Genomic DNA, 27,671 nt, shown 5'->3' on the forward strand with positions numbered 1-27,671 from the left:
AAATATTTCGGGACATAGCTTGTGTTGTCGCGCGGATTGACACGACAACGCTCAGACCGGGGGCTGTCACTCTGATCCCCGATCCCTCCGTTTAAGCCTGTCTCCCGCGGCTAAGGGGGGTAGTCCCTGTGAGATGATGAGACCAACTGTCGACCAGTTGGTTGGGAGACACGAGATACGCTATAAAAAGGACGCGATGGATTTGATTAATTGAGCAGACCAGTGCCTTAAGAGATTGATGTAGAAACGATTACTTGTTAAATGATATAGGAACATGGACCATGGACAGCAACCATCTATCATCAGCTAAATCACATGACCAAAACGATATCCAGCGATTAAAAAAAAAAAAAAAAAAAATCGAAAAGATGAATGTGCTAAAATGAAACCAAAAAAAAAAAACCTTAAACCCTAATAAAAAAACTGCATAAAGCAAAAATTAAAACCCTAGATCAACTAATTAATTTACAGATTTGGCCCCTTAACAGCCAGATTCAGCAATAAGAACGGAAATATTTTAACGAAACGAAAATTTCAGATTTGTCACTGTGAAGAACTTCAGAAAATTTCTCATGCAAATCAAATAAATAAACTGAATGATAGACCCAGGATCAAATCCAACAGGGCTCAGCAAAAAATGCTTGCGGGAGTTGGCTGGTTCAGCCGAGAACTTCCCCGAACGCCCACAAAATTCCTTCAGAAAATGTTTTCTGCACAGCTCAAAACAACAGTCAACAAAGAGGGCAAAAATGCTGCTAGATCTCAAACAGTAATGGAGATACCTGCCATTACTTCAGAAACCCTAACAGCACCCAAACCCCAGCAAGTGAACAAGATACCTGTGCTCACAATACTCTACGAAAAGCTATTATTAATGGCTGAAAATAACATATGCAGAAAATGAAATGATCTCACAGCATTCCAAGAGAGTAACACCAGCAAGATATGGACCCCAAAGTCTTCTTTTATTAACCAGAAACAGATTTACAAGAGAGCTGCTTCAGTATCTGACTCACAGATCAAATGAATCTGAAATGACCACCTAAGACCCTATATAAAGGAAATGATCCCAACGGCTAGTTCGAATGATCCATGTAGAAATGATCTCGACCGTTGATGAAGATCAAGACATCTCTTGATCTCATCCGTCGATTTATTCAATTAATTTTTTATTATTATTTTTTAAATTTCTTATTATTTATTATTTTATTATTATTTTTTAAATTTTTAAATTTTTAAATTTTTTTTATTATTTTTTTATTTATTTCATTTTTTTAAAATTTTAAATTTTTTTTATTATTTATTATTTTTTAAATTTTTAAATTTTTAATTTTTTTTTTTATTATTTTTTATTTATTTCATTTTTTTTTAATTTTTAAATTTTTTATTTATTTTATTATTTTATTTCATTTTTTAAATGGATCACCGAACTAAACCTTTGGAAACATCACCCAGGACCTAGGACTTAGGACTCACGAGGGGATTTAAAACATTTTTCGACCCTCAAGACACATTACATCATGACTTTTACATCTTACATCTCAAGGGGACAAGCCCACTTAACACAGACACCCTCATAAATCACCCAGTTCTGCGACACAACTATAATCTAGCATATTAACACACTAGGATTCTCCTAAAGTTCTAATGACAAAATCCATCCCGGCTTTGGGGTCAGGTTTGAAGGAAAACTCTGCCGATCCATGGATCGGTGAGACGAAAAACCTTCCGGGACATAGATTATCATAGAAAGTTAGGTCCACCTAGGCAATTTTACATACATGACTCTGATCTACTTAGATTATTTACAATTCATACATGCAGACTGGGTTTACAATTGAAATGATCAAGTTGCTGATGACTGTAGGCTGGCACGGACACGTCGTTCAGGTGCTACCCCTTTCTGCCAAGAAAAGAGGGTGTACTGCATGGGAAGTTGACCAGTAGAGGTCAACATCTGGCTCTGCTTGGGGACACGTTGCTGCTTGCAGGAATGTGAGAATCCAGAATCTGCATCCATACAACACAAAAATAAGTAGCGTCCATCCAAAATCATCATATACATTAAGCACAATAAAGATACAAGCTCTTCATTTATTAACTATCTAAAGCAGAAACGAAAATGCAAAAAACAAGTAGGGTTAGAAATACGATACAAAGGATGCCCCATGGCATCAGATGTGTTCAATATAGTGCATACTGAGCATTTGCCTGCTTTCAGGCAAATCTGTCGGCTGCTTGTCGGATGTGCCATGTCCAATTTTGCATATGGTAGGACTCTTTCCTATCCGAAAATCAAGCTGCTTGTGGCCGTCTGATGCGTCAAATCTTCTTCTCATTTTTTTTCTCTTGCGCTTTTTCTTTCTGGCTGGTTGAATTACTGATGACCTGGTACTTTCTGTTTCAAAGCTATCAGATGAAGTATGTAAGATATGCGTGCTATGTCTTTCTTCATCTTGCATCTGATCTTTATCATTCTTAAGTCTGTCTGAATCACCCTCAATCAACCATCTTTCAATCGAATCAACAACCTCCCAATAATAAGATGAATCTTGTTGCAGCAAATGAGAAGACTCCTGATCTGTTGATGTTTGCTGGTTTCTCTTATCTTCCAATTGTTGAAACCTTTGAACCTGTATTCTAATGGCATTCATCTGTCTAGAGCATTCATCCCTTATAGCACTGATTTGTATGGCATGGTGCTCTTGCATGTGTTTTATTACTTTATCATTCTTTTCTTTTATGTCCATCAAGCAATGTTGCATGAAATTTATTTCTTCTTTATGATTCGCTTGCATGTTAGCCACTTGATTATTATGATCGAACGTCATGATAGTCATTTCCTCATCCATAGTTAATAACTTGTTTTGCATAGAGTCAATTTCCTTATCATGATCAGCTTTTATGATCACCATATTCTCTTCTAAGACTGACATCTTGCTATGCATGTTTCCAATTTCTATTTCATATTTAGTTTTCATGGCCTCAATTTCTTTAGCATGCTGACTTTGCGTGACCTCAATCTCCCTATTACGTTTTTCCAGGTGGGCACATAAAGTTTTCACATCATTGACATAATTAGTTTGGTTGATTTCCATATTCCTTACCAGCATCATTAGATTTCGTAAAATTTGCTTTTGCTCTTCCCTTTCATTGTCATTTGTCCCTGATTTTTCACTATCATGAACTTGATCTGCAATATTTCCGGTGGATGACACATTCTGACATGATGAATCGTCTTGGGATCTTTCAGCTGGACCTCTTATCAAATTACTTTCATTCTGTTGCACAATTTTAGAGGCAGAAGGCAAGCTGTTTGGACTATCATATCTATCTTTAAAAGCATTGAGAATGTCTTGTAAAGAAGTGAAAAAATCATTAGGAAAATTATTAAACCAATTCAAGGCATCACCCTCTAAAGAATGGACAAATAGACGCATCTTGAAATCTTCATGATTATATTGAGGAAATCTACAATATAAGATCATTACACAAGTAAACCTGTTTAAATGTTGTTCAACAGTGACCGAATCAGCACCCGAGAACTTAAATAATTTACCAACGGCCTCTTTCGGAAGATCATGGAGATTATCAGTAAAATGACATGGTTTAAATGAATAATCCATGATGAACAATGAAGGATCAAATGGATGATAGAAAGAGATTTCTGCTCAAGAAAATTAAGAGATGAGAGAAGTGGAGTCGCCACTTGAACAATGAATCTGATTCTAGGATCCAAAAAGTAACCACAAGCAGATATGAGGAAAGCTTCTTGTCTGGGAAAAATGAGAAAGTGGAGTCGCCACCCAAACAAAAAACAAACCGAAGAGATGCTACTGATATGGCAAAAAATAAAGCAATAAAAGATCCAAATGATAACCCAAAAGGTTGAATTTGCCAGCTCAAAATGAGAGATGAGAAAGATGATAAGGTGAATGTCGATGAAACTCCAGGAACAGAAAAACTCTGTCCCCGGCAACGGCGCCAAAAAATGTTGGCGTTGCCGGCTCAAATGAATGATAAAAAGATGAACGATGAATGATGAAAAGTCGTTGAAACACCAAGGACAGAAAAACTCTATCCCCGGCAACGGCGCCAAAAAATGTTGTCGCGCGGATTGACACGACAACGCTCAGACCGGGGGCTGTCACTCTGATCCTCGATCCCTCCGTTTAAGCCTGTCTCCCGCGGCTAAGGGGGGTAGTCCCTGTGAGATGATGAGACCAACTGTCGACCAGTTGGTTGGGAGACACGAGATACGCTATAAAAAGGACGCGATGGATTTGATTAATTGAGCAGACCAGTGCCTTAAGAGATTGATGTAGAAACGATTACTTGTTAAATGATATAGGAACATGGACCATGGACAGCAACCATCTATCATCAGCTAAATCACATGACCAAAACGATATCCAGCGATAAAAAAAAAAAAAAAAAAAATTTCGAAAAGATGAATGTGCTAAAATGAAACCAAAAAAAAAAAACCTTAAACCCTAATAAAAAAACTGCATAAAGCAAAAATTAAAACCCTAGATCAACTAATTAATTTACAGATTTGGCCCCTTAACAGCCAGATTCAGCAATAAGAACGGAAATATTTTAACGAAACGAAAATTTCAGATTTGTCACTGTGAAGAACTTCAGAAAATTTCTCGTGCAAATCAAATAAATAAACCGAATGATAGACCCAGGATCAAATCCAACTGGGCTCAGCAAAAAATGCTTGCGGGAGTTGGCTGGTTCAGCCGAGAACTTTCCCGAACGCCCACAAAATTCCTTCAGAAAATGTTTTCTGCACAGCTCAAAACAATCGTCAACAAAGAGGGCAAAAATGCTGCTAGATCTCAAACAGTAATGGAGATACCTGCCATTACTTCAGAAACCCTAACAGCACCCAAACCCCAGCAAGTGAACAAGATACCTGTGCTCACAATACTCTACGAAAAGCTATTATTAATGGCTGAAAATAACATATGCAGAAAATGAAATGATCTCACAGCATTCCAAGAGAGTAACACCAGCAAGATATGGACCCCAAAGTCTTCTTTTATTAACCAGAAACAGATTTACAAGAGAGCTGCTTCAGTATCTGACTCACAGATCGAATGAATCTGAAATGACCACCTAAGACCCTATATAAAGGAAATGATCCCAACGGCTAGTTCGAATGATCCATGTAGAAATGATCTCGAGCGTTGATGAAGATCAAGACATCTCTTGATCTCATCCGTCGATTTATTCAATTAATTTTTTATTATTATTTTTTAAATTTCTTATTATTTATTATTTTATTATTATTTTTTAAATTTTTAAATTTTTAAAATTTTTTATTATTTTTTTATTTATTTCATTTTTTTAAATTTTTAGATTTTTTTTATTATTTATTATTTTTTAAATTTTTAAATTTTTAATTTTTTTTTTATTATTTTTTATTTATTTCATTTTTTTTTTATTTTTAAATTTTTTTTTTATTTTATTATTTTATTTCATTTTTTAAATGGATCATCGAACTAAACCTTTGGAAACATCACCCAGGACCTAGGACTTAGGACTCACGAGGGGATTTAAAACATTTTTCGACCCTCAAGACACATTACATCATGACTTTTACATCTTACATCTCAAGGGGACAAGCCCACTTAACACAGACACCCTCATAAATCACCCAGTTCTGCGACACAACTATAATCTAGCATATTAACACACTAGGATTCTCCTAAAGTTCTAATGACAAAATCCATCCCGGCTTTGGGGTCAGGTTTGAAGGAAAACTCTGCCGATCCATGGATCGGTGAGACGAAAAACCTTCCGGGACATAGATTATCATAGAAAGTTAGGTCCACCTAGGCAATTTTACATACATGACTCTGATCTGCTTAGATTATTTACAATTCATACATGCACACTGGGTTTACAATTGAAATGATCAAGCTGCTGATGACTGTAGGCTGGCACGGACACGTCGTTCAGGTGCTACCCCTTTCTGCCAAGAAAAGAGGGTGTAATGCATGGGAAGTTGACCAGTAGAGGTCAACAGCTTGTACACAAGCCAAGTCAATTTTATTTAAATCATTTATCTCAAACTCTTGTGCTCATATTGATTTTATTTTGCTATTGAAGAGCATGTTGAAAATTAGGCAAGGATAGGGGTCTTGCTCTAATTCCTTGGTCTAATTTTGTAGAATATTTGTAGATATGATTTGCTAACATTTCTCTCTATTTTCCACTAATTTTGAGGGCTGGTTTTGCAGAGAAAAATCAGAGTTTTTTTTACACCCTTTGCTCATCTTTGTTGGCAGTATTGAGGGATTGCATGTTCGGAAACTACTAACACTTGTTGCAGACCCTTAGCGCTGATTTTGGAGCTATTGAAGACTGATTTTTCTGCTGGCCATGAGCTAACAAGGGGCAACCTTCATCTCTGTTGGGCCATGGGCATTTGGAAGAAACTTTCACCTTGTTTCCCTTGCATAAGGGCTACCATATATCTCTGTTGAAGGGAAGACCATTCGCTGTCCCAAAGTTCTGTCATAACAGCCATCAAATCTGCCATTTTCTCTTCCTTTGTTGGCAGATTTCATCATCTCAAGAGGCTAGATTTCCAAGACATTATTTTGAGGAATTTCTCTTGTATTCCATTGCCAAGGTTTTGTGAAATCCTGTCATTACTTTCTCAAGAAAGGAGGTCTAGTGTCCAAGTTTCAAGCAATTATTGTGAAGACTCTCCTTGAAGTTTAGTTGAGGACTTTGAAGGGCCCTCTTCTCATTGTAATATTAATAAAAGATATAATTTGTTTGGGGGAGCTTGGGATTTCTCCCATGGTATCCTATCTCCCCATTTAGAGGGAGGCTTCTCTTGGGTGGATTGACTTTGCATGGTTTAAACTTTCACACTTCATTCATTTGCATGCATCTTTAATGTTCTAAATTGCTCAACACACGTTAATTCTTGGGATTAACATATTTTTCTCATTTCCGTCTCTTTACTTGACAAAGTGATTCATAAGTTATTTTGGAGCATGTTTATTTGGAAGCAATATTGCAATTTCACATTTGGTTACTTACTTTCAAGCATTTTGTGAAGTATACAACTCCATTTAAATTTCTTGTCAAGTATCATTTAGATAATTCCATTCTAATTTTCTTTGAACTTGCTAATACAAGTTACTTTAAGCATTGTCATTTTACATTTATTGAAGCATCTTACTTAGGCTCATTTTCAAGCATCTCTAAAATCAACCTCCAACTTAAGTTGGTTGTATAGACTCTAGGGACCTTCCACCCCTATTGACTCCTCACTGTGAGATCTGGATTTCCGGGCGAAGGTGAGGTCTGGGGATAGGAGTTCAATTGAAACTTTGTTTTAGAATACAAGTAATAAAATAAACCAAGAGCACATCTACATCACAACTTAACTTTACATGCAAATGCAATTCTCGTATTTATGCTATCTTGGATATATTTGAGTCTTATCTGAAAATATCATTTTTATTTCAAGAACCATTTATTTTACTATGCAAGTATTGTGAATTCCTTTATTTTTGCAACTATTAGTTCTTCTTGTACTTGGAATATTCTCATTGGTGCAACACTATTTCAAGTTACTTCATGTATTTGCTACTTTGATGATCATTTAGCTCATGAGTAATTGATGTTATTATCTTGTTACTTGAGGATTTTCTTCCAAGTACCATTTTCTTTATAGTTGCAAGTGATATTTATATGCTCATCTTGATCTAATATTGACTTGTTTTGCAGGATTACTTGTTTGTTTCTTTTGAGCAAGTGTTTATTTTGAGGCAGTTATTAAGGCATTGGTTTTACATGCTTATCTTCAAAGATGTGTAATATCATTTCTAGTGCTACATCACACATAACAAGGAATCATGTCCTGAATAGTAAGTCCTGACCCCTGAGTCCCAACTCAGCCTCAAAATATCAACAAAAAATATAATAATGTATCTCATATCATGAGTCATAATGTCATATACAATGAAATGAAACAAATAACTAAAGTCTAATACTATTGATTTCCTTTGCCCCTCTAGATGTAGATGCCGGTGGAGTTGGTAGTGGACTCTGTTGTGCTCTAGAAGCTGAAGAACTAGGAGCTACAGGACGTAGACCACGTCCTCTACTGGTGACAGAGGTAGCCTGGGTAGGTTGTGTCATCTCCTCCTCCTGTTGCTCCTCCTCGTCAAAAACATTTTCCAAAAAAAAAAAATTCAAAAAATTCTTCCCAAAAAATAGCGATTTTTTCAAGTTATCGCGAAAAATTTTGTGAAAAAAAAAATTAGCGTAAAAATCGGACGATAATATTGCCAAACTCAAAAAATTGCGATTTTTGCAACACTGGAATCTGCCCAAACCCTTTCTAGGTATTGGATATCTCATGTGCCCCAACCTCTCCACCAAATTTCGTGGCTAGAGCACATCCAATGCTACCCCAAATCAACACTCCCTCTTAGCAAGGACTGTGCTCTAGCAATACTCCTCACTGAGTATTACTCTGATCATCAGGCATCGGTACCTGTGCTGATGCTAGGCCTTCCTGCCCAACATCCTCTGCACTGTTGCATCCTGTACTACTACCCATGGTTCTACCACTGCCACTGTTGCATCTATACAACAGCTCCCTCTGCATCCATGTTGCTGCTAGTCCTTTCTCCCAGCACTGCATCCGCACTGCACATCCTCTCATCATGTTGCATCGTGCTGCCACTGCTGCACTGCAACTCAATTATTGAGAAGTAATTGATCTCCCAATCTGACCTCCCTGTTGGGCTAGAGACATCCACTAATGCTGAAGCTCCCTCTGTCGCTGACAAGTGCTCCCTCTCTGACCTCTGCGCTGCTGCAAGTTGCAACAACTCCCTGCATCTTACATCGTTGCACACCTCTCTGTGCCATCCTGCATTGGTGCAACACTCTTGTGCCTCTCGCACTGCTACAGCTTGCTAGCCTCGCGCTGTCTCAAGACTCCTGCACTGTAGCTCTCTCTGCCGCTCCATCTACATCCGTCTCTACCCGACTCAGCCACTCCTGCTACTCCTCTTTGGGGCTCCCGTAGCAAGGTCTAATCCAAGAGGTTGGGTACCTTGAGGATCCTGCCCCTCATCGCCTGTAGTCCGCCTGACTATAGCTCGATGTCTCCCCACTTCCGCTCAAGTGGTGCGTGTGCACTCATGGCACAGCCATCATCTGTCAAAACTTCCTTCTCTGCCCGTGCTGGCGCTGCCTCCAAATCAACACTCCCTCTTAGCGAGGACTGTGCTCTAGCAATACTCCTCAGCGAGTATTACTCTGATCATCAGGCATCGGTACCTGTGCTGATGCTAGGCCTTCCTGCCCAACATCCTCTGCACTGTTGCACCCTGTACTACTGCCCATGGTTCTACCACTGCCACTGTTGCATCTATACAAGAGCTCCCTCTGCATCCATGTTGCTGCTGGTCCTTTCTCCCAGCACTGCATCCGCATTGCACCTCCTCTCATCATGTTGCATCGTGCTGCCACTGCTGCACTGCAACTCAATTATTGAGAAGTAAGTAATTGATCTCCCAATCTGACCTCCCTGTTGGGCTAGAGACATCCACTAATGGTGAAGCTCCCTCTGTCGCTGACAAGTGCTCCCTCTCTGACCTCTGCGCTGTTGCAAGTTGCAGCAACTCCCTGCATCTTACACCGTTGCACACCTCTCTGTGCCATCCTGCATTGGTGCAACACTCTTGTGCCTCTCGCACTGCTACAGCTTGCTAGCCTCGCGCTGTCTCAAGACTCCTGCACTGTAGCTCTCTCTGCCGCTCCATCTGCATCCGTCTCTACCCGACTCAGCCACTCCTGCTACTCCTCTTTGGGGCTCCCGTAGCAAGGTCTAATCCAAGAGGTACCTTGAGGATCCTGCCCCTCATCGCCTGTAGTCCGCCTGACTATAGCTCGATGTCTCCCCACTTCCGCTCAAGTGGTGCGTGTGCACGCATGGCACAGCCATCATCTGTCAAAACTTCCTTCTCTGCCCGTGCTGGTGCTGCCTTAATCTCAGAAGACTCTCCCTTACTCTTCTTCCTTGGACACTAGATCGCATTATGATCCAGCTCCCCACAGTGAAAGCACTTGATGTTGGAGAGATCCTTCTTCTTCCGCTTTTCCTGCTTTCCCTCAAATGCTAGGGCAACATCTTCCTCCTCCTGCTTGACTTTGATCCCCTTGTTGTTGCTACTTGTCTTCCACTATCGTCTGATCTCTTCTTGGCGAAGAGCAGCCCACATCTCATCCTAAGGTGGAAGTGTCCCTCTGCCTAGTATACTCTGGACAAATACCTCCCAGTCTTTTGAGACTGCATTCAGGGTTGTCCTTACCATCAATCCCTAATCTGGCGTGGCTTCTATAGCAATCAACTGATCTTAGATCTTGTTTATTCCTTCGAGGAAGGTGTCGATCGGTTCTCCCTTCTTCATCTAATACGACCTCAACTGATTCTCAAGTAGCATTCTTCTCTGCACAAAAATATGCTGGTACAATTTCTTGAAAGCCTCCCACATCTCATATGCCATTTCCTTCTCGACAATATGTGGTACTACATGATCCTTGACCCCGTCAAGGATGATGCTCTTGGCCCTCGCCATTGCCTCCTCGTACTTGTCGTTATCATTGGGGTCGACTGGGATAGCTATTACCTTCAAGGCGAAGTTCTTGACACGATTTCTGTCAAGTACGGATAAGATTCTGGCCTTCCAGACTGCGAAATTCGACGCTCCGTCTAGTCCTTACTCCATGTAGTGCCATGATGCTCTTCTACTTCCCTCCTGGAAGTTCTCTGTTCGACTCCTCGGAGTCTCCACTTCTCGTTCGAAAGTTCTCTTCTAGACTCCCTCTGAGTCCCAATTTCCCTCCTGGAAATCCTTCTATCGTTGTCGAGATGCCCCCTACTATGATCGACTTGTGCAACCGCACCACTGATGCGGGTTCCTTGGCTAGAAACCCTCGGCAGCAACTCCCTCCTCTTGGCCTTGCTACAGTACCTCACCAGCTCCACTTTGCAATATTCCCACAGCCTTCTAAACCCCAGCAACTTGAAGGTGAGAGCTCCTAGTCTATGCACAATCCCAACAACCCGGCCTCCTCAGCCAACTGCATCAGTGCTCCCAGCTTCTGCGTGAGGCTCCTTTTGCCTTCCTTAGCCTCTGCGTTGCCTCTTCCTGGCTCACCCTTGATGACACAGGCACTGCATCACCCTTTCTTTTTGCTGCTCTGTTAGAAACAGCTTCTGTCACCTCGGGACAACTATTTTCTGTTGCTATTGTTCCGCTCGGCTGATGTCCTTAGTCCTCCTGTGATCTGCAATCACGCTCTGATACCATGTTGAAGCTTCTAAATTTACTTAGTTAGAAACCCTCCATGCACTTTATCTGATTTATTCCTACCTACTTGTTATTTTACTTAACAAGTAATTTACAATGTAAATACTGAAAATAAACACTAGTGCATGCTCAACATATTACAGATCAACAACTAAAGGAAACAGAAACAATCACACCATATGACACCATTATTTTTGGACCAATGTCCCCGAGAAACCCAATGTGGGAAAACCGGTGCAGCTATCTGAGGGTATTCTTATTAAGCAATATCAGAGTACAATCTGGGTGCCGAAACTAGCCTACCCAACAGAGAATTTCCTTGGCACTAATACCTCTCAGTTTTTGACAAATCTTCTGGCTGAAACCCCGAATAATCCTTCCTACAGCTCCTCAGCACCAATCTTCCCCAGAAACCCCAATGTCAGCCTCTCTTTGCACTACGTCAGCCCCTCTCTTCTTAGCGTTGGCCCTACGTCACCCCGAATGGGTCTGCATCAACCTTGGGAGGCCCTGCGTCAGCCCTCTGGCCCTCTGCGTCAGCAACGCTGGCCTCTCTCAGGCTCTACGCAACTCCCGGCCGCCTCTGCATGGCCCTGCGTGAGCCTTGGCTGGCTCTGCATTACTCTCCCCAGCTACTGCGCTACTCTCTCGGCACTATCTCTGCCTCTCTGTCTCTCTGCACTCAATGCCCCTCAGCTGCAACTCACAATCACTAATTCTATCTCTCTTAGCAAACCCCACTCTAGAGAATAGAATCACTAATCACTCCAGTGTGTTCTCCAAGTGACCCTCAAGCCTCTTCTTATACTTTCCCTGTTGACATATCAACGACCGAGATTAAATCCCTAATCAACGACTAAGATTGGATCTGGTTTGATCCATGTCTTTTGGACCATTCTAACACAGTTTCATATTAATTCCCATTAATATTTTATTTTCCCTAAGTTTAGACTTAGGGACTCCATTAAAAATATTAATTATTTTAATATCTCCTGAACTGTTTAGAATCTGCACAAACCCTTTCTGGGTATTGGAAATCTCATGTGCCCCAACCTCTCCACCAAATTTCGTGGCTAGAGCACATCCGATGCTACCCCAAATCAACACAAAGTAGAAGAGATAAAAACATAACTTGAGTGTGTGTCCAAATGAGCTTGAGGTCACTTCGTTTTATAGGCTTCTTGAGGGTTTACTTGGGGTTAAGAATGACCCAAGCAGTTACCCAAGTGGTTAGAGCCGACCCATTCCATAATGAATGAATTAATAAAATAAGTTAAAACTTAACTTCCGCTTGATCGAATCAAGTGATCTTTAGGTCCATTTTGATCCTCTCGAAAAGATGAATTTAATGCAAGCATCATCTTGGTCATCTGAGCTGTCCAATGTGTAATTTTACCGCAGTTGCAAAAATTAACATGCCCTAGAACAGATCGACTTGTCCTGCGGATTGTACACAGTCCAAGATTCATCGAGCCTGAATTCTCTTGAATCTGATTTTTTGATCCAGATTACAGTTTGTTAAGGTTTTCATAAGCAGTTGTTGGAAATTTGTGGCCTCTCCTCTACTCGCTGAACAAGGTATGTATAGGGTTTCAACCTAATTACTTGAAAGACCCTAATTTGGTTATTTGAACACCTTGTTTTGTGCCCTAACCTAAGATCCAAGAGATAACTCAATACCGGTATCGATGTATCTTGTTACTCAAGTTTTGATACTCATTACAAATCTGGTTTGAGGCATAATGACTATAGCCATTTAGACCCTGTGGTAGAGCATTCCTTGGTAGACTATTGAACAGAACTATGATAAGTATTTACTAGGGCCTAAAGAACAAAAGTGTCATTGGCATAACTCACTTAAGTTTCATACAAGAAGATTTCATTGTTCGAAAGGCTAGTTGTCTATGTATACATCTGATGTAGAATAAGTTTAATCTTGCAAGAAGACTCGAAGACTCCTATGGTCCAAGAACAAAGTTCATAGGTTCTAAGATACTATTAAACGATATACTTCATGTTGCAAGATGTTACAGTGAGTATGTTGTTGTGAGATCCAAGATTTTCTAAGGTGAAAAATGCTAGAATTGCTTGATCCATGCATTACACAGTTTATATGATCCAGTGTCAAAGTTTTGTTATATGATGTGCTCAAATTGCATAGAGTATGTGCGAAAATTCCGTAAACCAGAATCCCTACTGCAGCAACTGATTAACCTTCTCCTATTTGTTATTTACTAAAACAAAGTATTTACTGCTTCCTACAACAAATATCAAAGCTAATACACTGCATCCTACACCAATTAAATAATATGTCGAAGCAAGAACAGAACAATAGAGAAAGATACAACACACATGACAGTTATTTTTGGACAAATGTCCCCAAAGAAACCCAATGCGGCAAGACTGATGCTACAGATCTGAGGGTTTTTGTTATTATGCAGTAGTTTTCTGAATACAACTCTGGATGCCCTTCCGGCAATCCAGTTACATAGAAATAAACTAACAGAAGAAATTTGTGAGATTACATCACTCTACCCGGCAAGTTCCGGCTAATCCGGCAGCTAAACCAACGTGTCCTCGACTATTTCTACACTACCCCTGCGTGGGCCCTACGTCAACCTCTAAGGCTCTATGTCAACGCAACTAGGAATCAATTTTCCTTTTGGCACAGTTTCCAGCCCTCCCGGCTCAGAAATGTCAACTCCCTTAGCAAATTCAGACTTCTGCTTGGAGAACTGTGCTGCCTCTGTGTGAGCCCTTCTAGCTCAGCGTCAACCTCTGTGTGAGCCCTTTTGGCTCAGCGTCAACCCCTCCTGGGTCCTGTGTTGCCTCCTTCTGGTGTCTCTCTGCCTCTCTATTGCGTATCCTGGGCTCTAGAGAAGATACTCCAACCCAACTATCCCTGCCCCTCACTGCACAAGCTCACTATCGATATTCTCCCGGCAACTGCTCTGTTTTGGAAAACCAAACTTCTGAACTCACTCTGTGTGTCTTTCCAAGTGACCCTCAAGCCTCCTTAAATAATCTCCTCGATGACATTCAATGGCCCAGATTAGAAGCTAATCAATGGCTAATATCATTTATGCTTGATCCTCGTCTTCTTCTAGAAGTTACACCCACGGTTAGACTAATACCCATTAATTATTTTATTTTCCTAAGTTTAGACTTAGGGTCCCATTAAAAATAATTAATTATTTTAATAAAATTGTTTCTGGGTGGAATTTCCCAAAACACTTTCTGGGTTCTTTGGAATACATGTGCCCAAGCCTCCCTGCAAAATTTGAAACTTAGAGCACATCTGATGCTACCAGAAATCAACACTCCCTCTTAGCAAGGAATGTGCTCTAACAATGCAACCTGTTGAAGCATCACTTTGTTCTATAACATCTCCCTCTGCACTGCTAATGTCTGACATGTTGTCTATCAACCACTGTGTAAATGTTGCATTTGTACTACTGCTGACCCTACCACTGTCAAAACTGCATTTGTACTGCAACTCCCTCTGAGTTTCTGCATCTGTGCTGTTGCTGACACTGCCACTACCAACTGCCCCTGCACTGCAAACTGTTGCTGCTACTGCATCAGCAACGGAAAAAGATCCCAAATTACTAAACTAGTTGTGTTCAGTATGATACCATATGAATGCTGGAGACTGACTGCTGCTAGTCTCTGTGCTAACCCTCTGAAACTTTTACATTGTTGCTGACCTCTGGTCTATGTCATCTGCACTACTGCCAACTATGCTCTGTGTTGTTCAATCTTTAGCGCACCTAGCCAATGCAATTGTCTCTCCGACACTCCTCGGCACCACCCGACACTAGTCCATCCTGCTACCACAAAACTAGGCTCCTGTAGCAAGGTATTGATCCAAGTGGTGGGCTCCTCAAGGATTCTACCCATCTATAGCTCTTCCGAACTACAGCTCCAAATCAGCCCACCTCCCTCCTGGAGGTATCTCGACTGTCATGGTGAACTCCTCCTCGATCTTCGTGGGTGCAGCATTCAGATCATGCTTCTCATCTTTGTCCTTCTTTCTACAGGACACTGTTGCATAGTGACCCATCTCACCACACTTGAAGCACTTTATCTTCGAGACGTCCTTCTTACATCTCCACTGCTCCTGCTACCCCTTCAATGCAAGGTTGCATTCCCATTTTCCTCCTTGGGCTTCGACCCACTGTCGCTGCTTTCGTCAAGCTTACACTTGACCAAGTCTCTCCTCAGCTCCTCTTGCTTGAGATCTGCCCACATCTCATCCCAATTCGGCAAAGTCACCTTGCCCAAGATGCTCTGGACAAAGACTTGCCACTCATCTGAGACAGAATTGAGGGACAGTCTAACCAACTCAGAATCTTGAGGTGTAGACCCCACAGCTGATAACTCATCTCGGGTCTCCTGAAGCTTCATGAGGAAAGGATCTAGGTGCTCCCCCTTTTGCATCTGAGTAGATCTCAGCTTTCGCTCTAAGTACATCTTTCGCTTCTCGAAAGATCCCGGATACAACATAGACAACACATCCCACATATCCTTAGCAGTTCCTTTGCTAGCGATGTGACGGACTACATGATCCTTCACTCCATCGAGGATCATTCTCTTTGCCTTCGCCATTTCTGCCTTGTACTTCTTCAGCGGATCTGCATCTGCTGGCATAGCCACCACACTGTCAACATATGTCTTGAGAGCATGCTCATCTAGAAGGAATGACATCCTTGCCTTCCAGATGACATAGTTGGATGCTCCATCCAGCCTATCTTGATCCCTCAATCCACTGGTTGCCATCTCTTCCACGAAAAACTGTCGAACTGCTCCTCTCTGCTTCTTACTGCTGCTACTCAGCCAATAAGAGAATGGACTTCTTGGCAGGAAGTCCACTGAGGAAAAGTTCATTCACAGTGCTTCTCTTCTCTTCTGACATCTTTCTGCCCAACAAAACTGCTTGCAGAAAAACTGCGTCCCACCAACTCTTCCTCACACTAAGGCTTCAGCGTTGCTCCCTCTGCCACGGCAAGATTTCAATTTGGAAGTCCTTCTCTCTATCGACTCACTCAAAGAGAGACTGCCTCAAAAATCAACCCTTCATCTATGACTGCACAAACCCCTCTGAAGATTTGAACTGCTACCTCCTGCAGCTTTTTCGACCTCCTTTTTTGCTCAGCGTTGGGTTCTTTGGCACTGTTCTTCTTGCTTCACCTGCACTCACTCTGATAGCATGTGAAAATTCCGTAAATCGGAATCCCTACTGCAGCCACTGATGAAACTTCTCCTAATTGTTATTTACTGAAACAAATTATTTACTGCTTCCTACAGCAAATATCGAAGCTAATACACTGCAGCCTACACCAATTGAATAATATGTTGAAACAATGAAAGATACAGCACACATGACACGGTTATTTTTGGACAAATGTCCCCGGAAAAACCCAATGTGAGAAAACTGGTGCAACAGATCTGAGGTTATTTATTATTATGCAATAGTTTTCTGAATACAACTCTAGATGCCCTCCCGGCAATCTAGTGACAGAGAAATAAACTGGCAGAAGAAATTTGTGAAATTACCTCACTCTACCTGGCAAGTTCTGGTTGATCAGGGAGCTAAACCAACGTGTCCCCAACTATTTTTGCGCTGCCCCTGCATGGGCCCTACATCAACCTCTAAGGCTTTGCGTCAGCTCAACTGGGAATCGATTTGCCTTCTGGAGTAGTTTCCAGCCCTCTAGGCTCAGAAATGTCAGCTCCCTCAGCAAATTCAGACTTCTGATTGGAGAATTGTGTTGCCTCTGCGTGAGCCCTTTTGGCTCATCGTCAACCCCTCTTGGGTCTTGTGTTGCCTCCATCTGGTGTCTCTCTGCCTCCCTACTACGTACCCTGGGCTCTGGAGAAGATACTCCAACCCAACTATCCATGCCCCTCACTGCACAAGCTCATTATCAATATTCTCAGAGCAGTTGCTCTATTTCAATAAATCGAACTTCTAAACTCACTCTGTGTGTCTTTCCAAGTGACCCAAAAGCCTCCTTAAAAAACCTCCTCGTTGACATTCAACGGCCCAGATTAGAAGCTAATCAATGGCTAAAATCATTTTTGTTTGATCCTCGTCTTCTTCTAGAAGTTACACCCACAGTTAGGATTAATACCCATTAATTATTTTATTTTCCTAAATTTAGACTTAGGGTCCCATTTAAAATAATTAATTATTTTAATAAAATTGTTTCTGGGTGGAATTTACCAAAATGCTTTCTGGGTTCTTTGGAATACATGTGCCCAAGCCTCCCTGCAAAACTTGAGACTTAGAGCACATCCAATGCTACCAGAAATCAACAGTATATAGCATGTACAGCATAACATGTATGTGATGCAGGCCATCTCCTAAGGTACGACAGTATATGTTGTGAAGTATGCTGGAGTATGTATGTGAAGTTGCTATTGTATGGTTGATCCATATAATTATTGATGAGAATTTGTGTACACCCTTATAGTATGTATGCCATTAACAATGACATATTGCATCGCAGACAGATCCTCATCATCATATGGATACGACACATTATATTAATGGCAGACAAGATCCTCATATGGATATGACATATCACATGGCAGACAGGATCCTCATATGGATATGATATATCACATGGCAAACAAGATCCTCATATGGATATCGCACATTATATTATATGGCAGACAGGATTCTCATATGAATATGGCTCATTATATTAACAGCAAACGGAATCCTCATATGACATATTATATTAATCGTATGGCAGGCAGAATGTTCATATGATCTCATATTTCATAATGGCAAACTTTCTATTATATGACAGACTTACTATTCAGTTGGCATGGCAGACATGATACTCCTGTGTTGAAAGAAAAGGCTAGTCATAGAAAGGCTAGGACTAAGAGCAAGCTGTCCAGATTTCAAAAGATAAGTATCATACATCTCTTTTATTGTCTTTTACCATCACTAATAATGATGTGAAGTCCTTAATAACGATGGTGATGATATGAACCCAGAGAATGATAAATGATATGTACTCCTTGATGATAAGTACTCTTTTGATGTCACGAATAATGTGATTAGACTATTTGATGGTACTTGATACTTACGCTTTGATGATGATAATCTGGACAATGATGAAGTAAATGATATAGTTGATCTATATACTCTATTCCTTGGATTTCTTGATTATATAAATGATGTGGATCTCCTGATGCTAACATAATCTCTTAATGTTGATATGAACTCGTGGATGATGATGATGTGGATTCATTGATGATGAACTCTTTGATGTTACAGACTCCTTGATGTAAGCTTCTTGATGATGATATGAACGAAGTTAACTCCTTAATGATTTGGGTAAGGTCACTTTCCCAATATTTAGAGGGAGTAATGATTGAAAATGATGTCTGTTGATATCAATATAAGATTTTCAAAGCCAAGATGGAAATCCTTGATAAAGTATTTCCTGCACTTAAAAGTCTGATGAGATGGAGAAGTTGTTGATCCCTGGTTTTCTTGATAAACACCTATCACATGCCTCTAAGTCAAACTATGGATGTGCTGCTCATTGAGATATCAGTGTGATGCTACTATTTATGGTCAGAAATTCACTGCCAGAATACAAGATTTCATGGATATTCTGATACTGGCTCGGTTGGCAGTGTGATGAGTAAAAGGAGTACATCTAGTGTTATATCCCTGATTTTGTTGCTCTAGGAGCACTATTGAAGCTGAATGCATGGCTTATTATGAAGCCAGTTGGTTGTTGAAGCTCTTCAGTGAGCCATTTGAGCACGCGCTGGTAACCATCATTGTATATTGCGATATTTTTGAGTGGGATTAATTTTTCAGAGAATCCATGTTCCACGATAGCTCTGGGTACTGCTTTATTTTGATATGATACATTGGAGAGCTACCAAGCTCCATCATTATTGGTTGGATGAGCTTATTATTGTCATCCATACAGAGCCTCTTGGTAAATTCTTCAAGGGGAGGCTGGGAGTCGTGGATAGACCCTACTATGAGGGTCTTTGTTGATCATTGAGCTCTGGGAGCTTGGGGTACTTCTTGAGCTATGAGCGACCATAGGGTGAGTGGTTCACCTTCCCCTATAGGTGCATTGTATACAGGGTGAGTGGTTCACCTTCCCCTGTGATACTCCATGATGATATATGAGAGCATAGGGTGAGTGGTTCACCTTCCCCTATAGCTGATGATATATGCATAGGATGAGTGGTTCACCTTCTCCTATGGCATGTGAGCAGGATGAGTGGTTCGCCTTCTCCTGTGGACACCCCAGTGATAGATGCTAATAGACATATGTTGGTTGTCACATGTGGACATGTCGGTGGGACGTGGTTCATCCTTTCCCCACATGTAGGATGCTCATTCCCTACAATCAATGGTTGACATGTCGGTGGGATGTGGCTCATCCTTTCCCCACGTGTAGGATCCTTCCTACCATTGATCATTGGCATGCATGTAGGACATGGTTCATCCTCTTGGTGGTTTGCATGTGCATAGCATGTGGTTTCTCCTTTCCCTACGATGGTTGTGACATATGACTGTAGGATTTGGTTCATCCTTTCCTTACGTTTGATTGTGATATGTGTTTGTAGGATGTGGTTCATCCTTTCCCTACGTGTGGTTATGACATGTGTTTGTAGGATGTGGTTTCTCCTTTCCCTACGTGTGGTTGTGAGCAGGATGTGAGATATTCTTTCCCTGTTGATGTTTCTGCATCATCCTACCCATGTAGTTCGGGACACATGGGAAGTACCTCTCATCTGGCCAATGAGTTGAAAAAAGTGGTTATGGACCATAGCACTACCGATGGACGCATTGTGTACTACCGTACTCCCTATGACTTGGATGCATGGTGTTTTCAACTTGATCTGAGATCAAGTCTGATTGAGGTTTTACCTCTAGACTGAATTTTGTCAGTGGAGAGCGGTAAGGTCTTGTGACTCACTCTCGATCAATTCTTCATTATTACATCAGTGTTCAGCAAAGCAGAGTCGAGATGCAGAGATGATATCAAGATGGCATGATGATGGATGGATTGGCAGGTGGATTTCTCCCAAGTTGAGAGGGAGTGTTAAAATTGGCAATTAGGGCCAAATTCCCCTTTGGACAGCTCTTTTGAAGAAGATAGTTGTGGCAATGATTTCCTCTCTCCGAGAGGACCAGAATCAACCTAAATATCACTAAATTTGGATAAGGAAAAATATTTATTTACTTAAAAGAAATTCTACAAGCCATGACCTTATTAAGGCGGGAAAAATTGGAAATTTGAAATTCAAATTTGCCTCCAAAATGTTAAGGTCAGCTTCACCTCCATACAGATAAATTGTTATATATATAGATGTCCTCCATTCTCATTAGATACATCAACATGCTGGAGAATATGTCTGAGGCAGCCGTGGTTTTGGAGGAGGTCGAAGTTTTGTTTGTGGGTTATATTCTAGGGCCGAATCCCTCCCAGTAGGACAGCCACAGCACATGAAGGTCAGGGCCGAGGTAACAAGAGATGTTTGTAAGTCTGTTTGTGGGTCCAAAGTACAGCAGAGGCAGGCCGAGGCATATCGGATAAATCTGTAGATGATTTGGGTTGTGTTCTCCCTGTTTAGATAAGCCGCAAGCCCTGAGATTATTGGAGGAGCACCGCAGACTTGTTATGGGCTAGCTGGAAGGAACGTTAGGCCCTATTCTCATAGCAGAAGTCAAGCTACAGGTAGCCAGGGCTGGCTACAAGAAGAAGGATGCTAGCCGCAGCAATTGAAGGCACTGAATGGACTGATGTTGTCTACGATCAAGCCCTAATCAGGTTCCAGATCCACAGTTGTTTCATCATTGTGTTTGACTGCTCAGTATATCACTATATTGGGGTTCATTATACTCATAGAAGAAGGCCGCATTATCTGGACTAGGACCGAGGTCCTTTTCAAACATTCTTTGTAGCTGCTTTGTCTACTACTGATCTCTGGTTAGGGCAGAATTTGTCAGCTATTGTAGCTTTGCCTGGGCTGCATCTTTGTCATTTGTATTTCTCTCTCTCTGCTGAATATTTGATATCAATAATAAGAAGATTTGATCAAAGGTTTTTCCCTGGCTTGAGCCAATTCCTGAGTTCTCTGGTCTTGACTTGTCTTCTCTCATCGAGATTGCTTAAGCCAAGTTATCACCTCCAACCAAGTTATCACTTCCTTCTTCTTGGTGCTCCAATCTACCAAGGGTACCAAGAGGCAGATCAATAGCAGTATGGCCCCCGGATCTGGATCAATACCATTTCAGGGGACTATCCCTACTTCTCATCAAACCAAGTGACATGGCTGTTCCAAATCCCACATTCACAGTGATAAGAGGACACCAAGTCCTTAGTGGCAGATGGCTTTTGTCCAGATAGTAGCACCGTGCTCAATCCAGTTTATCTTCCAGCTCCTCTTCCAGACAGCATTCTACATGAAGCTTCCTCCATTCGGTCTTGGAAATTAGGAGAGAAATTATTTGTGGAGCCTGATTCTCTCACTCTTTGTATTCCAGATTCTAGGTCCATTTCTCCCAAATCTGTTTGCAGCTATCTGAGCTATATTTACGTCTTACCTTGTACCTCACTTTAATTTTCATCCTTTCTGCTTCTTGCTTTGATTAAGAGCCATCTCTGCACTCCCACTTTTTATCGAGGCATGTGTAATCAGCAGTCCCATTGAACTACTTTTGTGGTTATAAACAGGACATTAATAATATTATCTTATCTGATACCACCTGTGAGCTAACTTGCGGTAGCTGGGGCATAACAAAAGGTATAAGACCATATGGTACAAAAGGACAAAAATTGTTACATAATAAATGTGAAAGATACAAGATACGATGATATACAGTTAAGAAGGCTGTCATATTTATAGTACATAAGGGACATGACTTATAGAGACTTTGATCTTTATATTGAATTTTCAAACATCATTTTGTCTATTTTCACTTAAGTTCCCTTTTCCTTTTTAGATTAACATATGGAGGAGCATTGGACCCTAACTTCCCCCGTGCCTTCACAGCTGGTTCAATAACATTGTCCCTCTGTCCAATTGCCAATTTTTGGCTACTTCGGATATTAACAAGAAAAAAACTCTATTAATTGCACTGTGAATAGAGTCTATTCAATACCGAAATTAGAACAAAGACTTGAAACTTACAAGTGATGCTTTGGTAAATATTTTCCTTCCTTCCCTGAGCAGACAACAGAAAGATAATCTGGCACAGCGGCTGACCTGGATGTTTTACTTGCTCTGCTTCCAATATGTATAGCATAAGAAAGATTAAAACAAGAAAACTCATGAAAAAAGGGAATAAATAACTACAATTAAGCATTCAAACTGAATTAATAGCTACCACCTATCTCTTTCAATTCTTAAACAAGCAGTCTTCAAATCAAAGCAGCACTGCTCTCTTTGAATTCTTAAACAAGCAATCATCATATCAAGGTTTCATTAGATATGCTTTATAAAAACTTGTGTAAATCATTAGATGCAGTAGACCACTCACGTAATTTCCATGTGCTGCTTGTGCAGTGCCTCAATACCCAGACCTTTCTTGCAATCAGGGCAGAAATACTCAACATCCTTGAGATCCTGTTAGCATGCACACAAAAACATAATTTACCATTTAAGTCAGCCTACTATAGATCTCAATGTAACCTCTTGGAAGCAATTAAAAGGGAATGGAACTGCTGGAAACAGAGCAGACAGAACCTTAAGATGCTTGTAGTTAATTTTGGCACATTCAGCATGAATCCAAATCTGGCATCTGTCACATTGAACCTGTAAACAAGGAATTTAGTGAACCAGTTTCAATGGTTTTGTTAAGCGTTTTATGGCAAAAGAAAAATTGAAACAGCTAAACATTTATAAAGAAAATAAAAAAAAACAAAAAATTGACTCGAAATCTGCAAAGAGTAGGCTGCATCACCCAGCTGCCTTTATCCGTAGGGTGCCAGACTCTCTTGCAAATCCCACAGTACTGCTTAAATTTGTACAGCTGCAAAAGTTGCACATTAAATATGAAGAATAAGAACATATTTATGAATAGCCTTTTAAGTTTGAAGTGGAAATAAATAGGGGTCCAAAGATACAAGGTAAATATGGGAAACTTCAACATACCTTAAAGCAGTGTCTACAGAGTGATTGGTTTTGAGAAGAACCGTTCTTCTGTTTCAGAACTAGTTTTGAGGGAAGCTTTCCACCACAGCTACTGCACTCTCTTTTGTGTTCATTTTCCAATTGTAGTGACTGCACATCAGGATTCAACATGTAATAAAGCATTTCAAGAAATCAGTAATTGTATCCCAGAGATGAAATAGCCCATCACTAAAAGGCTAAGAAGATAAGCATTTAGAGAAAAATATTAAAGACACGGCCTACCAATCCAATATTCAACTATTTATAGTCCCTCTAGATGTTTGAGTGGACAAACAAGTACCCATGATTGTTATGATTCAAAAGATTAAAGTGTCTGTGAAGTAATATAAAAAGCCTTAGAGCTCCACCGTGTCAGTCAGTGAACTTAAGAGTTACTTTAACTTGAACCGACTTTGATTTTTCCTGCTATAAGAGTTTAGGCGATTGTTAAAATATATGATATTTTTACTGGCATCTTTTCTATCATTGCTGAGTTGAGCTGACATCAGTAGCCTGAACTCTGCATGAACTAGGACCATAGGTAGCTTGGTCATTAAAAATTTACATCATATTTTTGCTTTTAGCTGCCAATTCTAACCATTAAGGGAATCATTAAAAATTCAAAATCTACCCTTTCAACCTGCAACTTCTAACTCCATGCAGCAAAGAGATGGTGCCCACAAAAGTTAGGAAATTTATAACCACAATCTGATACAGGAGCATGCCTCGAGTTTTGACAATACTGCACACCCAAAAGTATTTCCAATTTGTTTTGGTTCTACTCTATGCTTTTTCTTCCTGATTTTTAGCAGCTATAGGGATCGGGTATTTTGATCAGACAACTATCACCTCTTGGAGCCGAGGCCTAAAATTTGGATATGTTATAGAGTACACCTTCCTCTACCTACCCACCAAATTTCATCAAAAAATATTAAGTACAACATATGTTTGGAGCCAACACGCAGAAATTTCCTAATTTATGTGGATAAAAGGGGCCTAGAATTTTGATCAACGTGCTCCCTCTGAAATATTAATATATTATAGAGAACACCTAAGTCACGTGACAAGATGACACGAAACATAGAGAACATGAAAATACAAGTATCCAACACGTGACACAGCAACCCCCAGAACACAGCACGGAGGACACATTATATATATTATATATTAAAAAATATAACAAATTAGTGAATTACACAAAAAATGTAAATAGACAGATTCAATTTAGAAAATAAAACATTTACATGATGATGAGACAAATTCAATCATACAACTAATGCATATAACCAAAATAGCATTGAGTGCAATCCATCTCTGAACCAATGATGGCGAGTGCTAGGGTTTGCTATCGCAGAGATCTGATGGTGGCCGCAGCCGATCCAAAGACTGCTGCAAAGGCTGAAGGCGATCCAGGGTTTGGAGATACGGTGAGCGTCATTGTTCACGTTGCTGAAAGGGTCCTCTCCGTGGAATGGCGCAGACAAGGAGCCCAAACCCTTCCAGATCACTACGGCAACGTATCTGTGGGGTTCTCTGCCTCAAGGAATTATGTTTTTTTGAACTGGAAACGACAGGAAATGCCCAGGACCTACGCAAATAGAGATCTGCTCAAAAAATACGGTCAGATCCATGATTTGGGTTCTTTACCGAACCAATTGTTAGTTGAAGATGCCGAGGGTATTGATCTGCGCGAATGCTCCTTACGGCAAGGATTACAACGGGATCAAGCAGCGAGGTACTCAATGGTAGACCACCTCCGTGCATGGTTAAACGAGGAGGTTTTCGGGGTGATAAGAAGCGTGGTGCTCAACTACGATTTTGAACAAAGCCGCCACCATGCCGTACTGCACTTAGAGACAAGGAAGCGCCATTCCCAGAACGCACAGAGTAATGGCAGGGGGGGTCTGCATGCTGCAGATCTGCCCTCTCTTTCAAAGCAGTGGCCAAAACTTTGCAGATCCGGCCCAGATCTACCAGATCCAGCCAACATTCGAGACCCCAGGCAGTCGATCGGTGGCACCAAGCACAGATCGAGCAGAGGGGTTGTAGATCTAGACATGCACAAAGAAAGACGACCCAAAACGAGGCCAGATCTGGAAGATTGTTTACAGCCAGAGCAGGTAAGATCAACTCGTTTTCAGATTTTTATTAAATCCCCTGTGGGGAAAACCCGATTAGTGTGGGTTCATGCAGGAGGCACCATCTTGCAGCTGAAACAGCAGATATGGACAGAGATGGGATATCCAGTCCAGATCCAACATTTGGTCAGTGGTAGGTGGTCCCTCCAGGACTGTAGAACGATGAAAAGCTATGAGATCAGCCCAGGAACAATCATTGTTTTAAACCTGAGGCTGAGAGGAGGGGCTCTGCCTCAGGGACAGCCAAGCTCATCAGGGGGAGTCAAGGGGAAAACAGCACCCCAGCACCAACCCAAGGGAGGCTTATCCTACAAAAACATTTTACAAGGCAACAGAGACTCAGGGCCCTCGACAGATCACGGCGGAAATAAGCCCAAGCCTTACATTGTAGAACAATTGGGGCAAACCCCAGCTCTGAACCTTGACTCTACAGGGCTTGATGATTTTGTTAAGTCCTATGAAACTCAGGCCCTAATATGCCGTTTTAACAGTTTTTGGCCTAAACCAATGGATCTATTCCACTGGATCTTCACCAATTGGACCATGGAATGTGACATACATCTATGCTCTAAGGGGTTCTTTATAGTAAGATTCACATCCAAGGAAGTCAGAGATACAGTCATCAGCGCTGGGCCGTGGTTCTGGGGAACAACAGGGCTGTTTATGACCCCATGGTTTCCAGATTTCGATCCAAACAAGATGACTGTATCCATAGTACCGGTTTGGGTGCGCCTATACAACCTCCCCCTTCACTTCTGGAGTGAACAAGTCCTGGAAGGTATTGGGAACAGCATAGGGAAGTATATCAAAACAGATCTGGAAAGGATTGATGAAAGGATCTACACCTTCGCACGCATTTGTGTGGAAGTAGATCTAAGCAAAGGGCTGCCGGATAACATAAGGCTGATCTACAAACAACAAAATTGGTTACAGGCACTAGACTATGAAAATACAGCTTTCAGATGTAGGCTCTGTAGGCAGACAGGACACCTGCAAAGCTCATGTCCAGAAGCCAAGAAAGTAAACAGTAAAAAGAAGCAGAAAGGGAAGCAGAGGAAAGGATGGCAATTCTCCACCCCAGACTCAGAGGACGAAGAATCAGAAGCAGAGGAGGAAGAGCCCACTGCAGAAAATGCCGAGGTTACTCAAGAAACAGAGACTCAGAAGGGTACCACATCAGTCACCAAGGACTCACAGTTTCACTCAAATCAGGCAGAGAAGAATCAGGCAGAGATGACAAGTGCGGACCAAAGCATGGGAGGCATTAAACGGCATCACCAATCAGATTCTTCAGACTCAGACAAAGAACCAGGCCCACAGAATGCAGAAACACAGTTAGTCATTGCTTCGATCGAGCCCACTCAAGGAGAGTGGCGCAAGGTCGAAAAGAAAAAGGGGAGAAAAACTTGAAGCGTGAGTTTTACTCACTGCCGGAATTCAGTTTTTCTTTCTTTCTCTCTTCTCTCTTTCTCTTTTCTTATTCTTTGTGCACGTTAGTCTTCTAACGTTGCGTGGGGTGCGGTAGCACTCGAGCCCATGTGGCTGTTTACGGAATGCTTAAATGCATCTGCTAGTGTAACTTTTCATTAATTCTTTAATAAAAAGTTACCGATTTTTCCTTTGGAAAAAATCCATCTCTGAACCAAAAATGCATCAACAAAGAGGCCCTAAATGGCCTGTAGAGTCCAAAAAAAATCATGCTACAACATTTAGTACCACATATCATCAAAATCATTGCCTATATTGAGATCCTCATCATTAATATCACCCTCTAGTCATCAATTAAGATAGAAAAAGCTTCACATGTCAAATCAAGATTTTATTTGAGTGATGGATACATTGTTACTAGGGTCATGATAGAGGAGTTCAACAATCATTGCCACCAACATCGAAGTATATAGAGGGCTTGGTGTGTTGGAAAATGTAACTAGTTTCAGTGTTCATAATTGTCAATGTACTCAAGTCATTATGTATATCTTATGTTACAAGAAAAAGATGAAAGAAA

The 27,671-nt window shown here is 41.0% G+C and overlaps 1 protein-coding gene across 4 annotated transcripts in view; it reads right to left on the reverse strand.

The window, feature by feature from the left end:
* Positions 1 to 27,671, reverse strand: part of LOC149184051 (histone-lysine N-methyltransferase ATX5-like) — a 274,187-nt gene that overhangs the window by 196,084 nt on the left and 50,432 nt on the right. For all 4 annotated transcript variants that reach the window (XM_089417380.1, XM_089417381.1, XM_089417382.1 and 1 more), the window contains 5 exons: positions 23,511 to 23,639; positions 23,320 to 23,388; positions 23,103 to 23,171; positions 22,897 to 22,982; positions 22,548 to 22,640 (listed from right to left, as the gene is read on the reverse strand). In XM_089417380.1, the coding sequence (XP_089273506.1) occupies positions 22,548 to 22,640; positions 22,897 to 22,982; positions 23,103 to 23,171; positions 23,320 to 23,388; positions 23,511 to 23,639 (446 nt within the window). The remainder of the gene's footprint in view (positions 1 to 22,547; positions 22,641 to 22,896; positions 22,983 to 23,102; positions 23,172 to 23,319; positions 23,389 to 23,510; positions 23,640 to 27,671) is intronic.

This window comes from Pinus tabuliformis, chromosome 3_2 (assembly GCF_031772625.1).
Source record: "Pinus tabuliformis cultivar Carrire ecotype Pingquan chromosome 3_2, CPIR1, whole genome shotgun sequence".
Lineage (NCBI taxonomy): Eukaryota > Viridiplantae > Streptophyta > Pinopsida > Pinales > Pinaceae > Pinus > Pinus tabuliformis.